Genomic DNA, 19,416 nt, shown 5'->3' on the forward strand with positions numbered 1-19,416 from the left:
CCACAGGCTATGGAGGCTGAGGCAGGAGGATCCTATGTTCAAGGCCAGACTCAGCAACTTAGCAAGGCCCTAAGCAACTTAGTGAGACCCTATTTCAAAATGAAAAATAAAAAGAACTGGGGTATGGGTCAGTAGTAAAGCAGACCCTGGGTTCAATGCCAAGTACCACAGGAAAAAAAAAAAGAAACAGGATTATTTGATTTATGAGGTTTCTTATGATCCTGTGTTTGGTCAGTGAGAATCCATTCAAGTTAACTGCTGGTCTTCTTATTTTTTTTTTTTGGGGGGGGGGGGAGACTGGGGATTGAACCCAAGAGTACTTAACCACTGAGCATTATATTCCCAGCCCTTAGTTTCTATTTTTTATTTTGAAGCAGGTCTCACTAAGTTGCTTAGGGCCTCACTAAATTGCTGAGGGTGGCCTTGAATTTACAATCCTCCTGCTTCAGCCTCCAGAGTTCCTGGAATTATAGGCACGCGCTACTACATCCAACTACTGTTGGTCCTTTTAATATAACCTTAGAAATCTTTGATGGCAGTCTGGGGATATAGCTCAGTTGGCAGAATGCTTACCTTGCATGTACAAGGCCCTGGGTTCGATTCTCAGCACCAAAAAAACAGAAGAAATCTTTGATGGCTTCCTTGCTATCTAATATAAGGCTCATCTTCAATGCCTTCCAATGGGTTACCACTAACCATTTCTTCAAAGAGATTCTTAACTAAAGCACAAGGATATTTCAAAACCAAAACACGGGCACTGAGGTTGGTTATTACTACTAGAATGCTCACTGTTTTCTAGGTCTTTTCATTGACAGAACTGAGCAAAAAAGGTTTTGTTTTTTTTCCTTCTTTGTTTTGTTATATTTTGAAAGACAAATCATGAGATTAAACATTCTTCCAATTTGAATCAAAGAGACAGAGTTTTTATTTTATCTCTTCTATATCATACATATTGCCCTTCTCCACTTTGATAATTCTTGTTCTCAAATTCACTGGGGATGAAAAAATTATGATGTAAGTATTCATTTGATTTTTTGTCACATACAACAATCTCAGAATAACAGTATCAAAACTACTATATAGAAGAAGAGTTCTGAAAATTGTGTATTTCTTTTTCATGCAGTTTGTGTATATTCCTTCTGTAAGGATATAAACACAAATTACTGTGTTTTAAAATCACATGGAATGGGGGCTCGAGTTGTAGCTCAGCAGTAGAATGCTCACTTAGCACATGCGAGGCCCTGGGTTCGATCCTCAGCACCACATAAAAGTAAATAAATAAAATAAAGGTATTATGTAAAACTACAACTAAAAAATAAATATTTTTTTAAAAATCACATGGAGGGGCTGGGAGTTTATAGTTCAGTGGTAAAGTACTTGCCTGATATGTTCACGCCCTGGGTTCCATCTGCACCACACACACACACACACACACACACACACACACAATCACTTAGAATTTTCCCTTCTCTATGGTTATGCCAACCGAGGAAATATATTTAGATTCATGTATTTTCTACATGTAGGAAGAAGTCTTCTTTTTAAATTCAATTTTGTTTTACTATTATATAAAATGTGAATGCTTTTAAATCAAATACATAAAATAAGACATATTCAATCCCTTCTAACCTTGGTGCCCCATATCCTAGCCTCTTTTAATATAGGTAATTTTGGGGGTAGAGTTGGGGGTATTGGGACACTTAACCACTGAGCCATATCCCAAGCTCTTTTTTTTTTTTCATCAAAGATAGGGTCTCCCCAAGTTGCTTGGGGCTTCACTAAGTTGCTGAGGCTGGGTTTGAACTCACAATCCTCCTGCCTCAGCCTTCTGAATCACTGGGATTACAGGCATGTGCTACCACACCCAGCTTCATTACTTTTCTTATATAAAATTTCTATTGTAGTAACAGTTATTTACATTAATTCGTTTACATAAATACATATATGTGTACATATATATCTCCTTATTACTTCTTTTAAAAAACATATACATTTATAGATGTATAGATGTATGTATAGATACATATCTCTTACCCTATCTCTTTTAATATTTTGATTTCATCCCAGTTCATGTAACTAAAATACAATCAAACAGTTTATCGATCTTTCCATAAGCTCTCTTCATTACCACTCCAGTTTTGGATAGTTATACTTTACTTTGTTAAAACATACAGTCATTATGTTCTCTCCCCTTTCCATCAAAATTGTCATTTAACCTTAGTCATTTTGGTTGTCTTAAGACTCATTCCTAAGATTACTCAGAAAGGACTGATGGAAATAAAATTCTGTGAATTTTTACATCTTGATAGCAATCTGCAGCTATTACACTATAAAGTTACTTTGGTTATATATAAAATCTTTAGTTTAAAATTTTCTTTCCTAAGTATCTTAAATAAATGTTATTTTCATTGTTTTCTGACATAATATACTAAAATCAGATTTTTTTTCTTTTCTTTTTTTTTTTTTTGTGTGTGTATGTGTGCGTATGATTTTACTGAGGATTGAACCCAGGGGCCTTGCACATGCCAGACTAGTACTTTACCACTGAGCTATATCCACAGCCCTTTTCTTGTTTTTATTGTGAAACAGGTTCTCTCTTTCTGCCTTGGCCTCCGAAGTAGCTGAGATTAAAGACATGTGCCACGGCACCCAGCAAGATCAGATTTTTTCTTAATAGCAAAACGATTTTCCTTCAAGACCAATACTTTGGTTTTTAGCCTAGAAGTCCAAGAAATTGTTTCTTTTCTTAAAGACTTTCCCAGAATATGGTTCATTATCCTATTGTTCTGGATCAGTTTTCCCAAGTATGCAATGTACCCTCCCTCTAATGTTTAGTTTCAAATTCTTAATTTCAAAAGTATTCTTCTAGAATCACAGATTTTAAAGCTGAGGATGTATCTTGGTAGTAGAGTGCTTTCCTGGCCTGCTCTAGGCCCTACATTCAATCCCTACCATTGCAAAAAGTAAAACAAACAAAATGAAAAAATGTAGCATTTGTTTCATTTCATTTGAGTTTTGGTTTTCCTTTTGGAAAAGCTTATTAATATAGCTATATAAACATTCCATGTTTGCACTTCTGTGGAATTTTTTTTTGTATCTTTTTTATTGTTAAAATTTCCTACTTCTTGGCCGGGGTTGTGGCTCAGTGGTAGAGTGCTTGCTTCACATGTGTGAGGCACTGGGTTCGATTCTCAGCACCAAGTATAAATAAATAAAATAAAGTCCATCAACAACTTTAAATTTTTTTTAATTTCCTACTTATTTCCTTCTATTGCTCTATTTTTCTTTAAATTTTTTTGTAGTTGTAGATGGACAGCATACCTTTATTTTGCTTTTATATATATATATATATATATATATATATTTTTTTTTTTTTTTTTTTTTTAAATATGGTGCTAAGGATCGAACTCAGTGCCTCACACGTGCTAGGCAAGAGCCTGCCACTGAGCTACAGCTACAGCCCCAGCCCTCCTTCTACTGCTCTTAAGACATTATCTGTTATACTTATTTGCTCTGTGTTCCTGCCAATAAATTAGTCTCCATTTCTAAAATGACCTTTTTGGGGCTGGAGTTGTGGTTCAGTGGTAGAGTGCTCACCTAATATATATGAGGCACTGAGTTTGAGCCTCAGCACCACATAAAAATAAATAAAATAAAGGTATTGTATCCACCTACAACTAAAAGATTATATATATATTTAAAAATAAAAAATAAAGTGACGTTTTCTCTTCATTTCCTAAAATTTTAGCACATTATTTCTAATTGTTATTTCTTTTTTTATATCCTGTCATTTTCTTAATTTCTCTTAGCTCATTTGGAATTACCAGATTTTGGTTACATTCAGTTTTCTGTGCACATTTTTCTAGTATATTTTCATTGTATTTAGAATTATTCTCTTTTCTCCATAATAATTGTGTACTAGGATTCAACCATGATCCCTGCCACATTTTATGTGGACCTACTCACTCCTTTGTCTGTTGTTAATGAGCATTTGGTGAAAATGTATTGAATGAATAATAAAATTGAACTGTACTGTATGAGAGGAAAGCTAACCTCAGATGATTCAGATTTTGAGACCTTCAGAGACACAGGTCCCAAAAGCAGGAAAGCTGTGGTGGAACTGCTGGAAACTGAACGAGCATATTCCTATCTCATTCAGGGTCTTGGTATCAGGAGAGCCTCTACTGCCTAACACCATATCACATTCTCCATTGTACTATATCAAAAATATTAACACAAGACAGGTGTGATGGTACATTCCTGTAAAATTAGCTCCTCAGGAGGCTGAGGCAGGAGGATCACAAATTCAAGGCCAATCTTGGCAACTTAATGAAATACTCTCTCAAATATGAAATAATAAGGTAGAGGATGAGGCTCGGTAGAAGAGCATCCCTTGGTTCAATCCTCAGTACCACAAAATATAAATTAAAAAAAGATCAACCACATCCCTTTCTGGACCTTCTCAGGCTAATTTAAGTGAAATAAATTAGAAAACAATTTCTAATTTGTTTTCTTTTTTTGGTACTGAGTATTAAACCTAGGAGCACTTAACCCTTAACCACTGAGCCACATTATCAGCCCTTATTTTTTTAGACAGGGTCTCATAAGTTGCTCACTAAGTTACTAAGGCTGGCTTTGAACTTGCAATCCTCTTGCCTCAGCCTCCTGAGTCACTGGGATCACAGGCATGAGCCACCACACTCAGTGCTATTTCTAATTTCTAAGTGCCAATGGAGGTACAATTCTAAGAAGGTTTATGCCTCTTTTGTTTCCAAAATCAATTTACTTTAAAAAGCTACATAAATAAAGTGTAATCTCTAGCCCCAAACTATCTTATATACTTACTGGAAGCATTGCTTCAGCCCATTCACCATGTCCTCTTTGTAGAAGTTTAATTCTTTCCAGATCATAGCAAACTTGCACAAGATCACCCACTTGAAACTGTGAAGTCCCTCCTTCTGCACCCTGCGCAGCATCCCCACTTCGGACAATGTTTGCTTTAGTGAGAACAGCAGGATTGAAGGTCCATCTACAAAAGCAAAGCCAAAACTCAAAATAAGTAAGTTTACTTATTTTTAATTTATTTTTTTGTAGTTGTAGATAGACAGAATGACTTTATTTATTTCTGATATGGTGCTAAGGATCGAACCCACTGCCTCACACATGCTAAGCAAGCACTCTGCCACTTAGCTACAGCCCCAGCCCAGTAAGTTTACTTAATTTTAATACATTCTTCAACACTACAGGGAGAAAGATCTTATACACATCAAAAGAGTAAAGAGAGCCTTTGCAACTACCTTCTGAATGATCTGTATCTTTTTTATAATTTTTCTTCATGTTATAATTTTATTATACAAATTTGGAAACAGAGTCATATGTGATCTCACCACCCTCTGGATATTTTTAAAAACTGCTATTGGGGCTGGGATTGTGGCTCAGTAGTAGAGCGCTCACTTAACATGTGCAGGATCCAGGTTCGATCCTCAGCACCACATAAAATTAAAGATATTGTGTTGTGTCCATCTATACCTAAAAAATAAATATTTTTTTAAAAACTGCTATAAAATACATGACCATTGTTAAACATTTCAGAACCATGTAAAGTGAAAGTTCCATATCACACAAACATACCTGGATCATCATTACTACCCCACTAGAAACCATTACTAATTCTCTATTATGTATCCTTACAGATCTTCTATCACTATGCTGAATGATATTCATAAAGCTAGAGAGCTGTTATTTTCCATAAATAGGATCATTGTAGACATACATAAACATATCATTCTATTATTTTTTTCTCAGTGCATCTTAGAATATTTACTTTACAATGTGAATCCAACTACAATGTACACCTATAATGCTCAAAAAAAAAAAACCTTCCTGATTTAAAAAATATATTTCTTTATAATTCCAAAAGATAGGAGGATCCAAGATGGTGGGCCAGAGGGAGGCAGCATTCTGTCGCTCCAGGTCTCAACTAGTGGGAATACTGCTTCTCTTAGAGTGATAAAGTACCTCTACACAGCTTCTCTCACACAGAAATCACCAATGCTATGCCCTGCGCAGGGCTCTGGGCCTCAGCGTTAGAGCAGGACTCCCAACTCCCAACTACTAGCCCACACAGGGCTCATTAGTGCCTTACAGGACGCATCAGCACCAGCGCAAAACTCCCAGACGCCGCTTGGCTCCCACGCAGGACACTTAGCTGCTACCCACCCACAGGAACTCCAGCCACCACTCCCCGGTGGACCCCCATTTACCAAAAATAGACCCAAACTACAAAAGAGTGCACCATTTCCCCAAAACATTGCCAATCTCATAAAAATACTATATTGTTTTAATTTGCCACGCATGGGTATTTTCCATAATTGTAATCACTGTATTAAAACAAATTTGGATTCTGACTTCTTTACTTTACAAGCATTTTTTGGACATCAATTACAAATTTATTTATTTATTTATTATTTACAAATTTATTGACCATAAAATATAACTTTGAATAACATTCAGAAAAATGCATTTTTGAAATATAAAATTATAATGTATTGAAAATATATATATTTTTTAAACTGGTGCATTATAATTATACATTCTGAGGGGATTGTTGTTACCTATTGGTACATGCACACAATATACAATGTAACAATATAATTTGGCCAGTATCACTACCCAGCACTTTCCCCTCACTCCCTACCTTCTACCTCTTGCTCCCCTTCCTCTACTGATTTCCCTTTGATTTTCATGAGATCTGCCCCAATCTTTCTTTTCCTTTTCCTCTCTAGCTTCCACATCAGAGAAAATATACAACTCTTAACCTTCTGACTTTGACTTATTTTGCATACATAAGCATTTTTTGAGGTTGCTACCATCTTCATAACCATCATTTTAATGACTATTAAATATTCCATCAAACAGAAGTGCCACAATGTATAACAAAGCTCTTTCCCTAATTCGACACTGAACTCCAAAGGAAAAAAGATCCCTTATCAGAAAAGCTTCTACAGTATTGGTATCATATCATTTCTCCTTAATTCAACTGCTTATTAGCATACAAAAGATTCTGAGATCACAACATAAAAGTCTGTTAGTTACTAAGTTCCTGTAATCACACAAGTAAACTTTTTTTACTAAAGCAATCCCAAAGAAAAAATGCCTTCACATAGTTAAGAATGAAATAAACAAATGTTTATTTTGTCTTAACCACAGTGCCCTTCACCTCATTCTCAACACTCCAAAATGGTACTGATTCAACTTGCTCTCTCTGCCTGAAGTGTTTCCCTGTCCTAGTGGAAGCTAGTCCATCTTTTAAATTAACTAAGTTGGGCTGGAGCTGTGGCTCAGTGGTAGAGCGCTTGCCTAGCATGTGTGAGGCACTGGGTTTGATTCTCAGCACCACATATAAATAAATAAAGGTCCACTGACAACTAAAAATAATATATTAAATTTTTTTTTAAAAATAAATTATCTATAGTATAGTTTTCTCTCTAAAGTTTTCTCTCTCTTCTTTTGTGCCATCAGGATACCCTGCTTACCTACCTATATTATTTGTATCATTTTACTATAGTTATTTCCAGTTTGTCTATTTGAACACTTCGAAGGGGAAAACCTTCAAAGCAGGAAACCATGTCTTAACTGTCTTTGTAATCCTACTAATCACAGGGTCTAATACAGAATAAGTATTCAATTTTGCTGAAAAAGGAACAAAAATGATTATTTTTCTGGAACTCACATGCCAAATTACTGTTAATATTGTACTGTCCAAGAAAGAATTTTGAACAAGAATGAATTCTGCAACTAATACTAATTTGTGTAATATTTCCAAACAAGAGAATATTTGACACAAAAAGTATGAGTGAATACTAAATGGAACTTACATTGTGTCCTTAAGATTTTTCTTTCTTTTAAAAAAAATATTGAGATATAATTCATATAGCAAACAATTCACTCATTTAAAGTGTCATGCAGTTATTTTTAGTATAAAAGTTGTACAACCATTACCACTATCAAATTTCATTTTCATCACCTCATAAAGATATCCCATAACTATTAGCAGTCACTCTGCAATTACCCTTCAACCAGCCCTTAAAAAACTAGTAATTTACTTTGTTTTTTTGGTTTTGCTTATTTTGGACATTTAATAGAAATAAAATCACACTATGTGAATTATTTTTCTGGCTGGCTTCTTCCCTTAGCACATTTTCAATATTCATCTATATTGCAGTATCCCTGTATTTTATTCCAGTTTATGAACAAACAATATTTCACTGTACAGCTATATCACACTTTGTTCACCCATTCATCAGTTAATAAGCATCTGAGTTGTTTCTACTTTTATGAATAATAATTTTATGGAAAATAATTTTATGAGTAATAATTTTATGAATAATAATTCTATCAACAGTCATCTATAGATTTTTGTGTGTACATATGTTTATAGTTCTTTTGGGTACATATAAGAATAGAACTTCCGGCTCATACAATAATCCTATATTCAAATTTTGAGAAAGTAACAAACTCTCTTTTAAAGTGATTCCATCATTTTACAATACCACCAGCCATACATGATAGTTCCATTTTCTCCATACCCTCAGTAACATTTGTTTTTGTCAATTTTTTTTTTATTCTAGCCATCACAGTATACAAAGTGGTAACTCATTATGGTTTTGTTGATTTTTTTGTTTTTAATACTCTCTTCAGGAAGAGAGTATTAAAACATTGTTGTTCCGTGTTTAAGAATTTTCACTGATGACAGGAAATTAACACTTTTAGATACTCTCCCACAAAGCGCCGATCAGCTCCTGAATCTTGGTTTTTACAGACATATCAACATATTTCTCTCCAATATGGACAATCATCCCACTCATAAATGCTGGATCAATCTTAACCTCCAATTTCAATACTTGGCCTTGACTTAGGAAGCTCTTCAGGACTGTCTTTATCTCCAGGACTGTCTTTAACTCAGAAGGATTAGCTTCCACTAAAGGAAACATGGTGGTCACTGTGCAAGGTACTTCTCCACTCATAATTGTAGAAAAGGCAGAAATGATGCCAAGGGCATTGTTTAGGAGACCATTTTCAGCAAGCAAATTTACAGGTTAGATATAATGCGAAAAAAAACTTTTTTTGCTGTCATGTCATTTAGACTTTTCATTTTGATGGAATGCTTACTATAAGGATTCAGAATAGAAGCAGCCATTTTGGGTTCCTTCAGGAGTTGTGCTACTCTCAACAACTGCTTTTCTACTTGTTCCAGTTTATTCTGTTTAGATGCAGCAGAATAAAAGCAGTGGCATAGTGACCTTCAATGCCATGTATCTGAACTGGTGGCCTTCACAAGTTTGGTAAATGGTCTGACCACGGATGTACTGAAGCATTGTACCTGCTGCGAGAGCCGGGACGCTTCTGGGACATCCTTCTTCTCCCAGGTGGCTGCAGATCAAACCCCCTCTTTGTGGTGTTGAGCTGTACTTTCCTAATAATATCCTAGTATGTGAAGCAGTATCTCACTGTGGTTTTCTATTTGTATTTCCCTAACAGTAACAAGCATCTTTTCATGCGTACTCTGCACAGATCTATGTTCCTACATAATTAATATAATAAAGCGTCACCCCTGATATAACTATTTGGAGAAAGGGCCATGAGGGAGGTAATAAAGGTTAAATGAGGTAATATGGGTAAGACCCTAATCTGATAGAACTGGTATCCTTATAAAATTAAGAGACACCAGAAATCTCTCTTTAATCACACAGAGAGGAAAGACCAATGAGGACACAGTGAGAAGGTAGTCACCTACAAGCCAGGGACAAGAACTCACCAGAAACCAACCCTGAAAACACTCTTATCTCTTGACTTCTAGCCTCCAGAAGTTTAAGAAAATAAATCTCTGTTGATAAAGACACTAGTCTGAAGTATTTTTTTATGGTAGCCCTAGTCAACTAATACAATGAATTTACTGGTCATCTTGTATAGCTTCTTTGGAAAAAATGGCTATTCAAATCCTTTCTCTGCCCACTTTTCAACTGGGTTGTCTTTTATTGTTGAAAGAGAGAGAGAGAGAGAGAGAGGGAGGGAGGGAGGGAGAGAAAGAGAGAATTTTAATATTTATTTTTTAGTTTTCGGCGGACACAACATCTTTGTTTGTATGTGGTGCTGAGGATCGAACCTGGGCCGCACGCATGCCAGGCGAGCGTGCTATCACTTGAGCCACATCCCCAGTCCCTATTGTTGAATTTTAAGAATTATTTTTATATTCTATATACAAGCCCCTTAATAGTCATAATATATAAACATTTTCTCCCATTTCATGAGTTTTTACACTTTTTTTTTCTAGTGCTGAGGATCATGCATGCTAGGCAAGCACTCTACCCCTGAGCTATATATCTCAACCATTTTTATTTCTGATAGTCTCCTTTGAAACATCAAAGTTTTCAATTTTAAAGCCCAATATATCTACTTTTTCTTTGGTTGTTTCTGCTTTTTGGGTCATAGTTATAAAACTATTGTCTAATCCAAAGTCATGGAGATTCACACCTATAATGGACTATAAAAGACTTTTATAGATTTAGCTATTACACTAAGATCTACAATCAAATTTATTTTTCAGTGATGGGATCAAATCCAGGGTTTCATGCATGCCAGGCAGGTACCCTACCATTGAACTACGTCTCCAGCCCTCTATGATTAATTTTTACTTAATAACTTGTATATGGTATATGGCCAGGGTTCAGTGTCATTCTTTCGCCATGCAGACATCCATTTGTTCTAGCAGCATTTGTTGAAAAAAAAAATTCTTTCCCCCACTGAACTCATTTAAAAAAATATTTATTTATTTTTTAGTTGTAGTTGAACACCATACCTTTATTTTTTTTTTTAATGTGGTGCTGAGGATCTTACCAGAGCCTCACATGTGAGAGATGAGCTCTCTACCTCTGAGCCACAACCACAGCCCCGCCCCCCCCCCCCCCCCCCCACTGAATTATCTTAACACTGGCCCAAAATCAAGAGACCTGCTGGAGATGCAGCTCAATGGTACAGCACTTGCCTCACAGGCATGAGGCCCTAAGGTTTGATCTCCAGTACCACCTAAATTAAAAAGAAAAAAATAAATCAACTAACTTAACTGCAAGGGTTTATTTCTAGATTCTCTATTCCATCAATCTGTATGTTCAACATTTATCACTAATACACTATCTTAGATATGTTTTTAATTTTTAAAACTGGGACACATGAGATCTCCAACTTAGTTTTTTGGTTATTCTGGATTCCTTGAATTTTCTCATTAATTTTAGTATCCGTCTGTCAAATCTCTGCAAGAAAAAAAAGGCAAAAGAATCTTGATAGGGGCTGGGGATATGGCTCAAGCGGTAGCGCGCTTGCCTGGCATGCGTGCGGCCCGGGTTCGATCCTCAGCACCACATACCAACAAAGATGTTGTGTCCGCCGAGAACTAAAAGAAATAAATATTAAAAAATTCTCTCTCTCTCTCTCTCTCCTCTCTCTAAGAAAAAAAAAGAATCTTGATAGAGATTATTTTAAATTTGTATATTACTTGTGGAAATACTACCATCGGTTGTGGCTTGAATTATTCCTCCTGCACCCAAAATATATATTGAAACCCTAATCCTAGTAACTATTGATGTGACCTTATTTGTAAGTAGGGTCTTTTGCAGATGAAATCAAGTTAAGATGGAGTAATACTGGATTTGGCACATGTCCACACTCCCAAGAAACTCAACATCACCAAGAGGAAGAAGACCTGGTTTGTGTTTAGCTGCAAGCGCCTTCTGATTAGATATCTTGATGAGCTCGCTCATGTTGACGGGGTTGGGCACAAGGAACTTGGTCTTGTCCAGGCCAGGCAGCTGCTTCTCACCCTTGTATCTTGGTGGGATGCTGCTCTCAGATGAGTTGCATGTCTTCTGCTCTTTGTTAGAAGGTGCGGTGCTGCTTAAAGGTCTTCTCCAACACCATGGTGCTGGAGGTCCCAGGCCCAGCAGCTGCTTATCAATATTTTTTTGTTGCTTCTTTTTTTTTTTTTTTTTTTTTTTGTTACTGTAATTTCGTTAGTTTGTTGTTTGGTTTTGTACTGGGAATTGAACCCTGGGATGCTTGTTCCTGCTGAGCTACATCTCCAGCCCTTTTTAAGGTAAGGGCTAAATTGCCAAGGTTGGTCTTTAATTTGTGATCCTCCCAACTCAGCCTTCAGCTCCCTGGGATTACTGGTATGTGCCATCACACCCAAATTCTTTAGATTTTTCTATAAACAAGTTCTCATCACCTGTGAACAGTTTTACATCTTCCTGTCTCTAGCTTCATCCTTTTAGTTCTGTTCCTGTCTAACTGCCCTCATTAGAACCTCAAGTATAATGTTAAATATAAGAGGAAAAGGGGGGAAAGTATTCAATCTTTCACCATTAAGTATGATTTTATCCATGGGTTTTTTCTAGATGCCCTTTATCAGGCCCTTTAATATAGCCAAAGAAATTCCATTTTGTCCCTAATATGTTTAGTGTTTTTAATAACAAAGACTATTAAAGAGTTTTGTCATACAAGTTTTCTGCATCTATTGATATGATTCCACATACCTTTAAGATTTGGACACAATCAGAGCTAATTCCATACTTAAGCAACTTAATGTTAATTTGTTTTATTCTGTCAGTGAGACTATTATTCAATGCAACTACTGCTTTTACTTTAAAATACAATATACTAGTAAATGGGATAGATTTTGGCCCCCAAGGCCAAAATAAAAGGCATAGGCCCAGACTCAAAGAAACTCCAAGAAATCAAATTTTAAAGAAAAAAAAATTAAATAGACAATAGGAAATCTAAATATCAGGAAGGGTGGAAGAGGAGAGGTAATAAAAACATATTAACTCAATAGTCATAGGCTGCAGGAGAATTAAATCCACATAGATGAAGCAGCACATAAAAAGCTGCAAAAGTGAGGAAATACATGAGATTCTACATTGCTGATAAGACAGTGTATGCGTCCATGTCTAAAACAAGGAAGGGCTGCACTAGCAAGAGATGACCCTAGAGGGCCAAAGGATTTGTGATGTTACTTCTCTCATTCATTGTAGATGATACAGTCCATTATGAACTGAGACCTGTTGCTGATATAATGTATTTTACTCCTGAAGGAAAAATAAAAAATATATAGAATTTTATATCATAAATATATAAATTCACATACTTTACACAGACCTCTTGTTTCTCTCTGCCTCACCAATATACTCTGCATTTTAATCTCCCACCTAAGAGTTAGTTGTTAACAAGTCTTTGACTACAGCACATTATTTGCTTTCTTCTTTTTCTCTACATACTAACTTTGTCATTATCAAAAATTGAGAAATATTACTAACCTATTGCCACTTGGATACTGTACTACAATGTCATGGTCTTCATCAATGCCACAAACAGTTCCAGTTGTAGTTAAAGTCTCAAACATTCCATCAGTCCATCCTCCATGACCATGTTGCAAAGACTGTACAATTTCTAGGTCAAGATCTATATTTACCAGGTCACCAATCTGCAATCCTCCAGGATTCCTGTTGCCATTTTGCTCACCTATAATTTCAGAGGTAATTTAAAAAAGAAAAGGGGAAAAGAAATTCAACACCATGCAACTGCATTTTGTATGTATGTGATTACTAATTCAATCTCTTGCTATAGCTCTATTCCAACTTTTTTTTTCTTTAATCATTTGGTAGTTTTTTCTTTCTAGGAATCTGTCCATTTGAACTACTTTATCCATTTGTTGGCCAACATATTAGTCTTATTATTTCCTTACAATCTTTTATTTTATGGAATAAGTATCTTATTTCTGATACAAAGTAACTGTGTGTGTGTGTGTGTGTGTGTGTGTGTGTATGATGTGTGATGATCAAATCAGGGTAATCAACATACACATCAACCTAAACATTTATCCTTTTTTTGTGGTAAGATGATTCAAAATTCTCTCTTCTAGCTATTTTGAAATATACATCAACTATAGTCACCCTACTGTGCTACAGAACACTAGAACTTATTCCTATCTCTAATTTTATACCCATAGCCAACCTCCCTCACAACTGCATTACGTTTTTTTAGGGGGTGGGGAGTACCAGGGATTGAACTCAGGGCACTTAACCACTGAGCCACATCCCCAGCCATATTTTATTTAGAGACAGGGTCTCACTGAGTTGGTTAGTGCCTTGATTTTGCTGAGGCTGGCTTTGAACTCGCAATCCTCCTGCCTCAGCCGCCCAAGACAATGGAATTACAGGTGTAACTGTGCCCAGCCACAACTGCATTACTTTTAAACAAGAAAAATATCTAGATATTTTAGTTCTAGATTTCATCTAATCTTAAAATGTTTTAAAAATTCACTTTAAGTATGAGATTCTAGAACCGGGAGTTTTAAAAACAGAAAGAAAAAAAACAAACATCAGACTTCAAAAACTAATAATTTAGGAAAGGAAAGTAACTCCAAAGGCAGAGCACTTGCCTAGCATGCACAGTCCCAGCACCATAAAAATGAACAAACAAAAAATTGTAATGTGATGGCTTACTAACAGGTAAACGAGCAAGAGTAGACTCTATAAAGGGCTATATCACCTATATCAGAACACAACATTCTGGGTGTTGAAAATATTCACTTTTCTGCCTGGATGACTTATTGACTATCACTGCACCAAAGCAAAAGTACCCAGAAAATATAAAAAAAAAAACACCTGGGTTTGTTTTTGTTTTTTTTCCTCTGAAATGCTTAGTATTATTTTTTGAACAAGGAGATCTTGTGATTTTTGCCTAAAGAACATTTTTTTTTTTTTTTTTTTTTTTTTTTTTACATTTCAAAACTCATTCCCTGGATTTTCGAAGTTCTCAAAGACATTTTGATCATAAAACACTATACATAAGGGAACCAAAACGTACATTGATTCTGCCTTTTTATTTTGAAGGCAAGAAAAAGTTTCTGAAAATAAAAGAAATTAATGAGCTCATCAAAAATATAAGTATTTGTCTACATTTCCCTTTTTTAAAAATGTAAGGTGTGCTACAAGAAAATGGCACTTTTTCACAAAAAGGCAAGTCAATGGTTTGGAAAGAGGAAAATATAGTTCAAATGAGAAAGGAAAGCATTCAGAGACTAAATATTTAATAAGAAGAGAACTGTAAATGTCAATTCTGGTAACACTAAAGAATCTATAAAATGAAAGTAGTTTGGGTTTTCAAATTTTAGTGACACATGACATATTTACTGTATTAATCTAGGAGCAACTCCTTTTTTTTTTTTTTTTTAGTTGTAGATGGACACAATACCTTTATTTTATTCATTTTTATTTTTATGTGATGCTGAGAATTGAACCCAGTGCCTCACACATGTAAGGCAAGCATTCTACCACTGAGCTACAACCCCAGCCCATGGAGCAACTCTTAATATTACACTTTTACAGAAACTGTGTAAGGAATTTATAATCACTAAATTCTATTCTATTTGTCAAATTCTATTCTCAACAGAGCACAAGATACAACATTGATGCAATCTAATGCAAAGATTTTCAATGATATAAATTTATATTAAAAGATAAATTTTTCAAATATAAATTATGACATAAAGAGTATATCAATTCTCAAGACATGACAAATCTTTCTGGGCCTAAAGAAATCATTTAAAAAATGAACAAATGCTTTAAAACTAAAATAAAATTAAAGAAGTGTTTTTCTAAGTATCTGTAATGGAAATTAATTTGCTTAAAGTCTAACTTCTGATTTTATGAACTCTGACAAATTATTTTGAAATCTTCTCTAATCCGCTAACTCACCTAGCACAGGGCAATGATCTCTGTAGAAAGAACCTCCTTTGGCATCTTGAACACACTTCAGATCAGACTAAGAAGGAAAAGAAAAAACAGAAAATCACCTATGAAAATATGTGATACCTGAAACAGACAAAATATGGCATACCTGAAACAGACAAAAATTTCAGACCACAGGTACCACAGAAGAGTAGCTCTAGGTTGGTTAACAAGCACACTGAACACTGCTTTCAAAAACACCTATAAAAATTATAAACTTGATCTTCAGATACTTTCAAGATACTTTATTAACATTTAGCTTTCTAATTTTAAAGATCAAAGTGAAAACTGAATCATCAACACTGTATTTCAAAAATACACACCCAAATAAGAACTATTAACAAATACCTGGTATTTGAAATGTGTGTAACACGTTCAACTTTAAAGATACTTTTACCAAAAACAAACCAAAATTTTTATCTCATTTGACACTGCCAATTACTTATGTAGTAAGTAAGGAAAGTGAGGACAAGAAGTAGAAGCAATTAACTACATAGCAGTACAAAGTAGGAAAAGATGATACCAAATCCATTTCTTTGATTCCTTGTCTTCTTAATTTTCCTATTTACTTCAATGTTAATCCTTACTTCACCATAACTTGGTTAGCTGAATGAAGTTCCTTACCACTTACTTTTTTTTAATTTTTTTTTTTTTTGTAGTTGTAGATGGGACAGAATGCCTTTATTTTATTTGTTTATTTTTATGTGGTACTGAGGATTGAACCCAGTGCTTCATGCATGCTAGGCAAGCGCTCTGCCACTGAACTACAGCCCCAGCTCACCACTTATCTTTTATAAGAAAAAAAATATTAAGCAATCTGAATGGGTATGCACCTGAGGTACAATAAAAAGTACACTGTGCATGAATAGATACAGCATAATAAATTCAATTATTATGTATAATTATAATGCAAATTTTAATAAGTATAGAAAATGTGGACTTAGAAGAGCAATCCTGGGTGTTACTATGAAAATTTAGAAGCAAATTTATGCCTAATAGTACTAGCATATAGAAAAGGTGATAAGTATCTTATTCCATTAAAGAACGGAAGCTCCTTTATATATATATCACCCCCTACTGTGCCCCCCCCACCCACACACACAACCCAACTCTCTTATAGCTTCTTTTACACCAGATCTTTAAATGGCACTCAATCCTGGCTAAAGTGACATAGAGATCAGATTGTTTTAATGTGATATTTTAACACAGCAATTCCACTTCTAGGAATCTATCCTAAGGGAACATATGCAAAATGTTCAAAGAAGTATACAAGGATGTTTACTGACACCCTGCTAAAGCAATAGCAGGAGGAAGATACCCAACAACAGAAATATCATTAAATAAATAATGGTATAATTTTTAAAGGAACTACTACTCAGTCCTCAATCAATACTACTTATTTAGTACCTGAGCACAAATAGCACAAAAGTTTTCATCTGAAGCAATTAATAATCAGACTCTTACAAAAATTCACAGTTTAAAAACTGGGAGAAGCATAAAGATAATGAAAAGCTAGAAATAGATGATATATTCAATGATATAACTTGGCAAATAAAGTATTTGTGTAAATTCACATAGCTGACTTTTATATATAAATAAAATATACTAAGGGAATAATGGATATTTTTCTCATTTCCTAATGAGAAACCCAAGGCAGTAAAAATAAAATTTTAAAAATTCTTTGGTGCTAGGCATATAACTTAGTAGTAATGCTCTTGCTTAGCATGTACAAGACTCTGGGTTTGATCCCCAGCACCACAAAAAAAAAAAAATTCTTTGAAGGGAAATGCATTCAAAATTAAAAAGGATATGAAAAACCAGGCCTGGTGGCACATGCCTGTAATCTTAACTACTCAATAGGCTGAGGCAGGCAGGAAGATTGCATATTCAAGGCCAGACTGGGCAACATAGTAAGGCCCTGCCTCAAAATAAAAAATAAACAGCCAAGTTGTAGCTCGGTGATAACATGCCCCTGGGTTCAATCCCCACTACCAAAAAGAAAAGAGAAAAAAAAAAAGCTATGAAAAATATTAAAATCCAGCATTAATTAAACACTTTAAAATTAAATATCTAAGTCAATGTATGAACAAAGGTCCATGAATTACAGAACTACAGGGCAATCCACTGAATAAATCTCCCTTATTCTCCTGAGCATTAGGTAATTCTAGGTGTTTCTCAGTTGTTTTTAATTGTCAACTCTATACTTTTTAAAAATACAGGAAAAAATTCTTAAAAATAATTTCAACACTTACCAGATCACAGAATACAAATATACTATAAAACTTCATTCTAATACTGTTTTCCAGGTCTATGCCAAGGATTAGTCTTACAGATTATTTTAAATCATTTTTATATAAATCTCCAAAATGCAAGAAAAATATCTTTTTGATAAATTTTAGTAATACCCATAAATTTACATTAAGAAAGGATCAATCTACATGATCAATATATAGTCAGGTACTCAAACTGGGGGCAAACATCATATTTACTATTCAATAGTTTGGACAAACACAGTAAAAATGCAAAGGTCTTGCAAATTTATTAAATTCTCACTTTACAGAATTCCTTCTTATTGTGTATTCATGAATCACATGACCATATTACAACAGAAGGGAATGAGAAAGAAGCACAAGGACTACTATTTCCCTTCTTTCACTCTTCTAAATTTAATCTGTTGTGTAACTTTACTACTTACCATGCCCTCAAAGCCAACTCTGTAGAGGTTCTTAGCACCATTATCCCAGAGAACATACGCTGCACTATGTGGGCTTGATGCACTCCAGTCTTGGATTTCCGTTACCTAACCAAAGTTTTGGAGAAAAGAACTTTTTAAAAGGGGTGAAAAGACATTAATTCTTTTAGTTGTTATATTTAAATCTTGAAAATTGTTTCCCCTATCAACTGTATAACATGATCATAAAAAATACTTATTTTCCAAATATGTCACTTCTATCAAGATAATTATTAAAAACATTTTTCCGTAATTAGAAGATAATTCCCTAACTGATGTAGAAATTTTAAGTCGGAGGCTTAGTGATTACAGTAATAGATTATCAGAAAATAATTTCATAAAAAATTCAAGATTTTTACCTTCTTAAAAGGCTTCTTTTAAGAACTGTATATTCCTCTTCTTTTATTTATTTATATGTGATGCTGAGAACCAAACCCAAGGCCTCCCACATGCTAGGAAAGCTCTCTACCACTGAGTCACAACCTCAGCCCAAGAACAGTATATTCTTTTAAGCCAATTACTCAATATGAAAACTTAAATGTTTGACAAAATATCCAAACTGATTTATGATGAACCTGCTCTCTGGTTAGCTAAAAAACTGACAAGCACAAAATTCTAAAAGAACCTCAGTAGCAATGTTAAAAAAGAACTTGAGCTGCTTTCTTCTGCAGCAGCATCCCTCATCTGACACAAATAAGCAGGCCAGCAAAAGTAAAACAGAGTCCCTATAATGGAAACCCAGACACCATCTACATGCTCCCCATCCAAACAAAGTGATTCTTAAACTTACTTAATTAAAATAGAAACACAAACACACAGGAGTTGCCATTACTTATGGCCCTA

The 19,416-nt window shown here is 34.7% G+C and overlaps 1 protein-coding gene and 1 pseudogene across 2 annotated transcripts in view; both read right to left on the reverse strand.

The window, feature by feature from the left end:
* The window catches only part of Mib1 (MIB E3 ubiquitin protein ligase 1), a 161,979-nt gene that overhangs the window by 74,707 nt on the left and 67,856 nt on the right, over positions 1-19,416 (reverse strand). For both annotated transcript variants that reach the window (XM_071602863.1, XM_027935671.2), the window contains exons 4-7: positions 18,538-18,642; positions 15,810-15,876; positions 13,368-13,572; positions 4,846-5,029 (exon numbers count right to left, since the gene is read on the reverse strand). In XM_071602863.1, the coding sequence (XP_071458964.1) occupies positions 4,846-5,029; positions 13,368-13,572; positions 15,810-15,876; positions 18,538-18,642 (561 nt within the window). The remainder of the gene's footprint in view (positions 1-4,845; positions 5,030-13,367; positions 13,573-15,809; positions 15,877-18,537; positions 18,643-19,416) is intronic.
* On the reverse strand, positions 8,769-11,816 carry LOC114093055 (ATP synthase subunit O, mitochondrial pseudogene; annotated as a pseudogene).

Source organism: Marmota flaviventris, chromosome 16, assembly GCF_047511675.1.
Source record: "Marmota flaviventris isolate mMarFla1 chromosome 16, mMarFla1.hap1, whole genome shotgun sequence".
NCBI classification, from domain to species: Eukaryota; Metazoa; Chordata; class Mammalia; order Rodentia; family Sciuridae; genus Marmota; species Marmota flaviventris.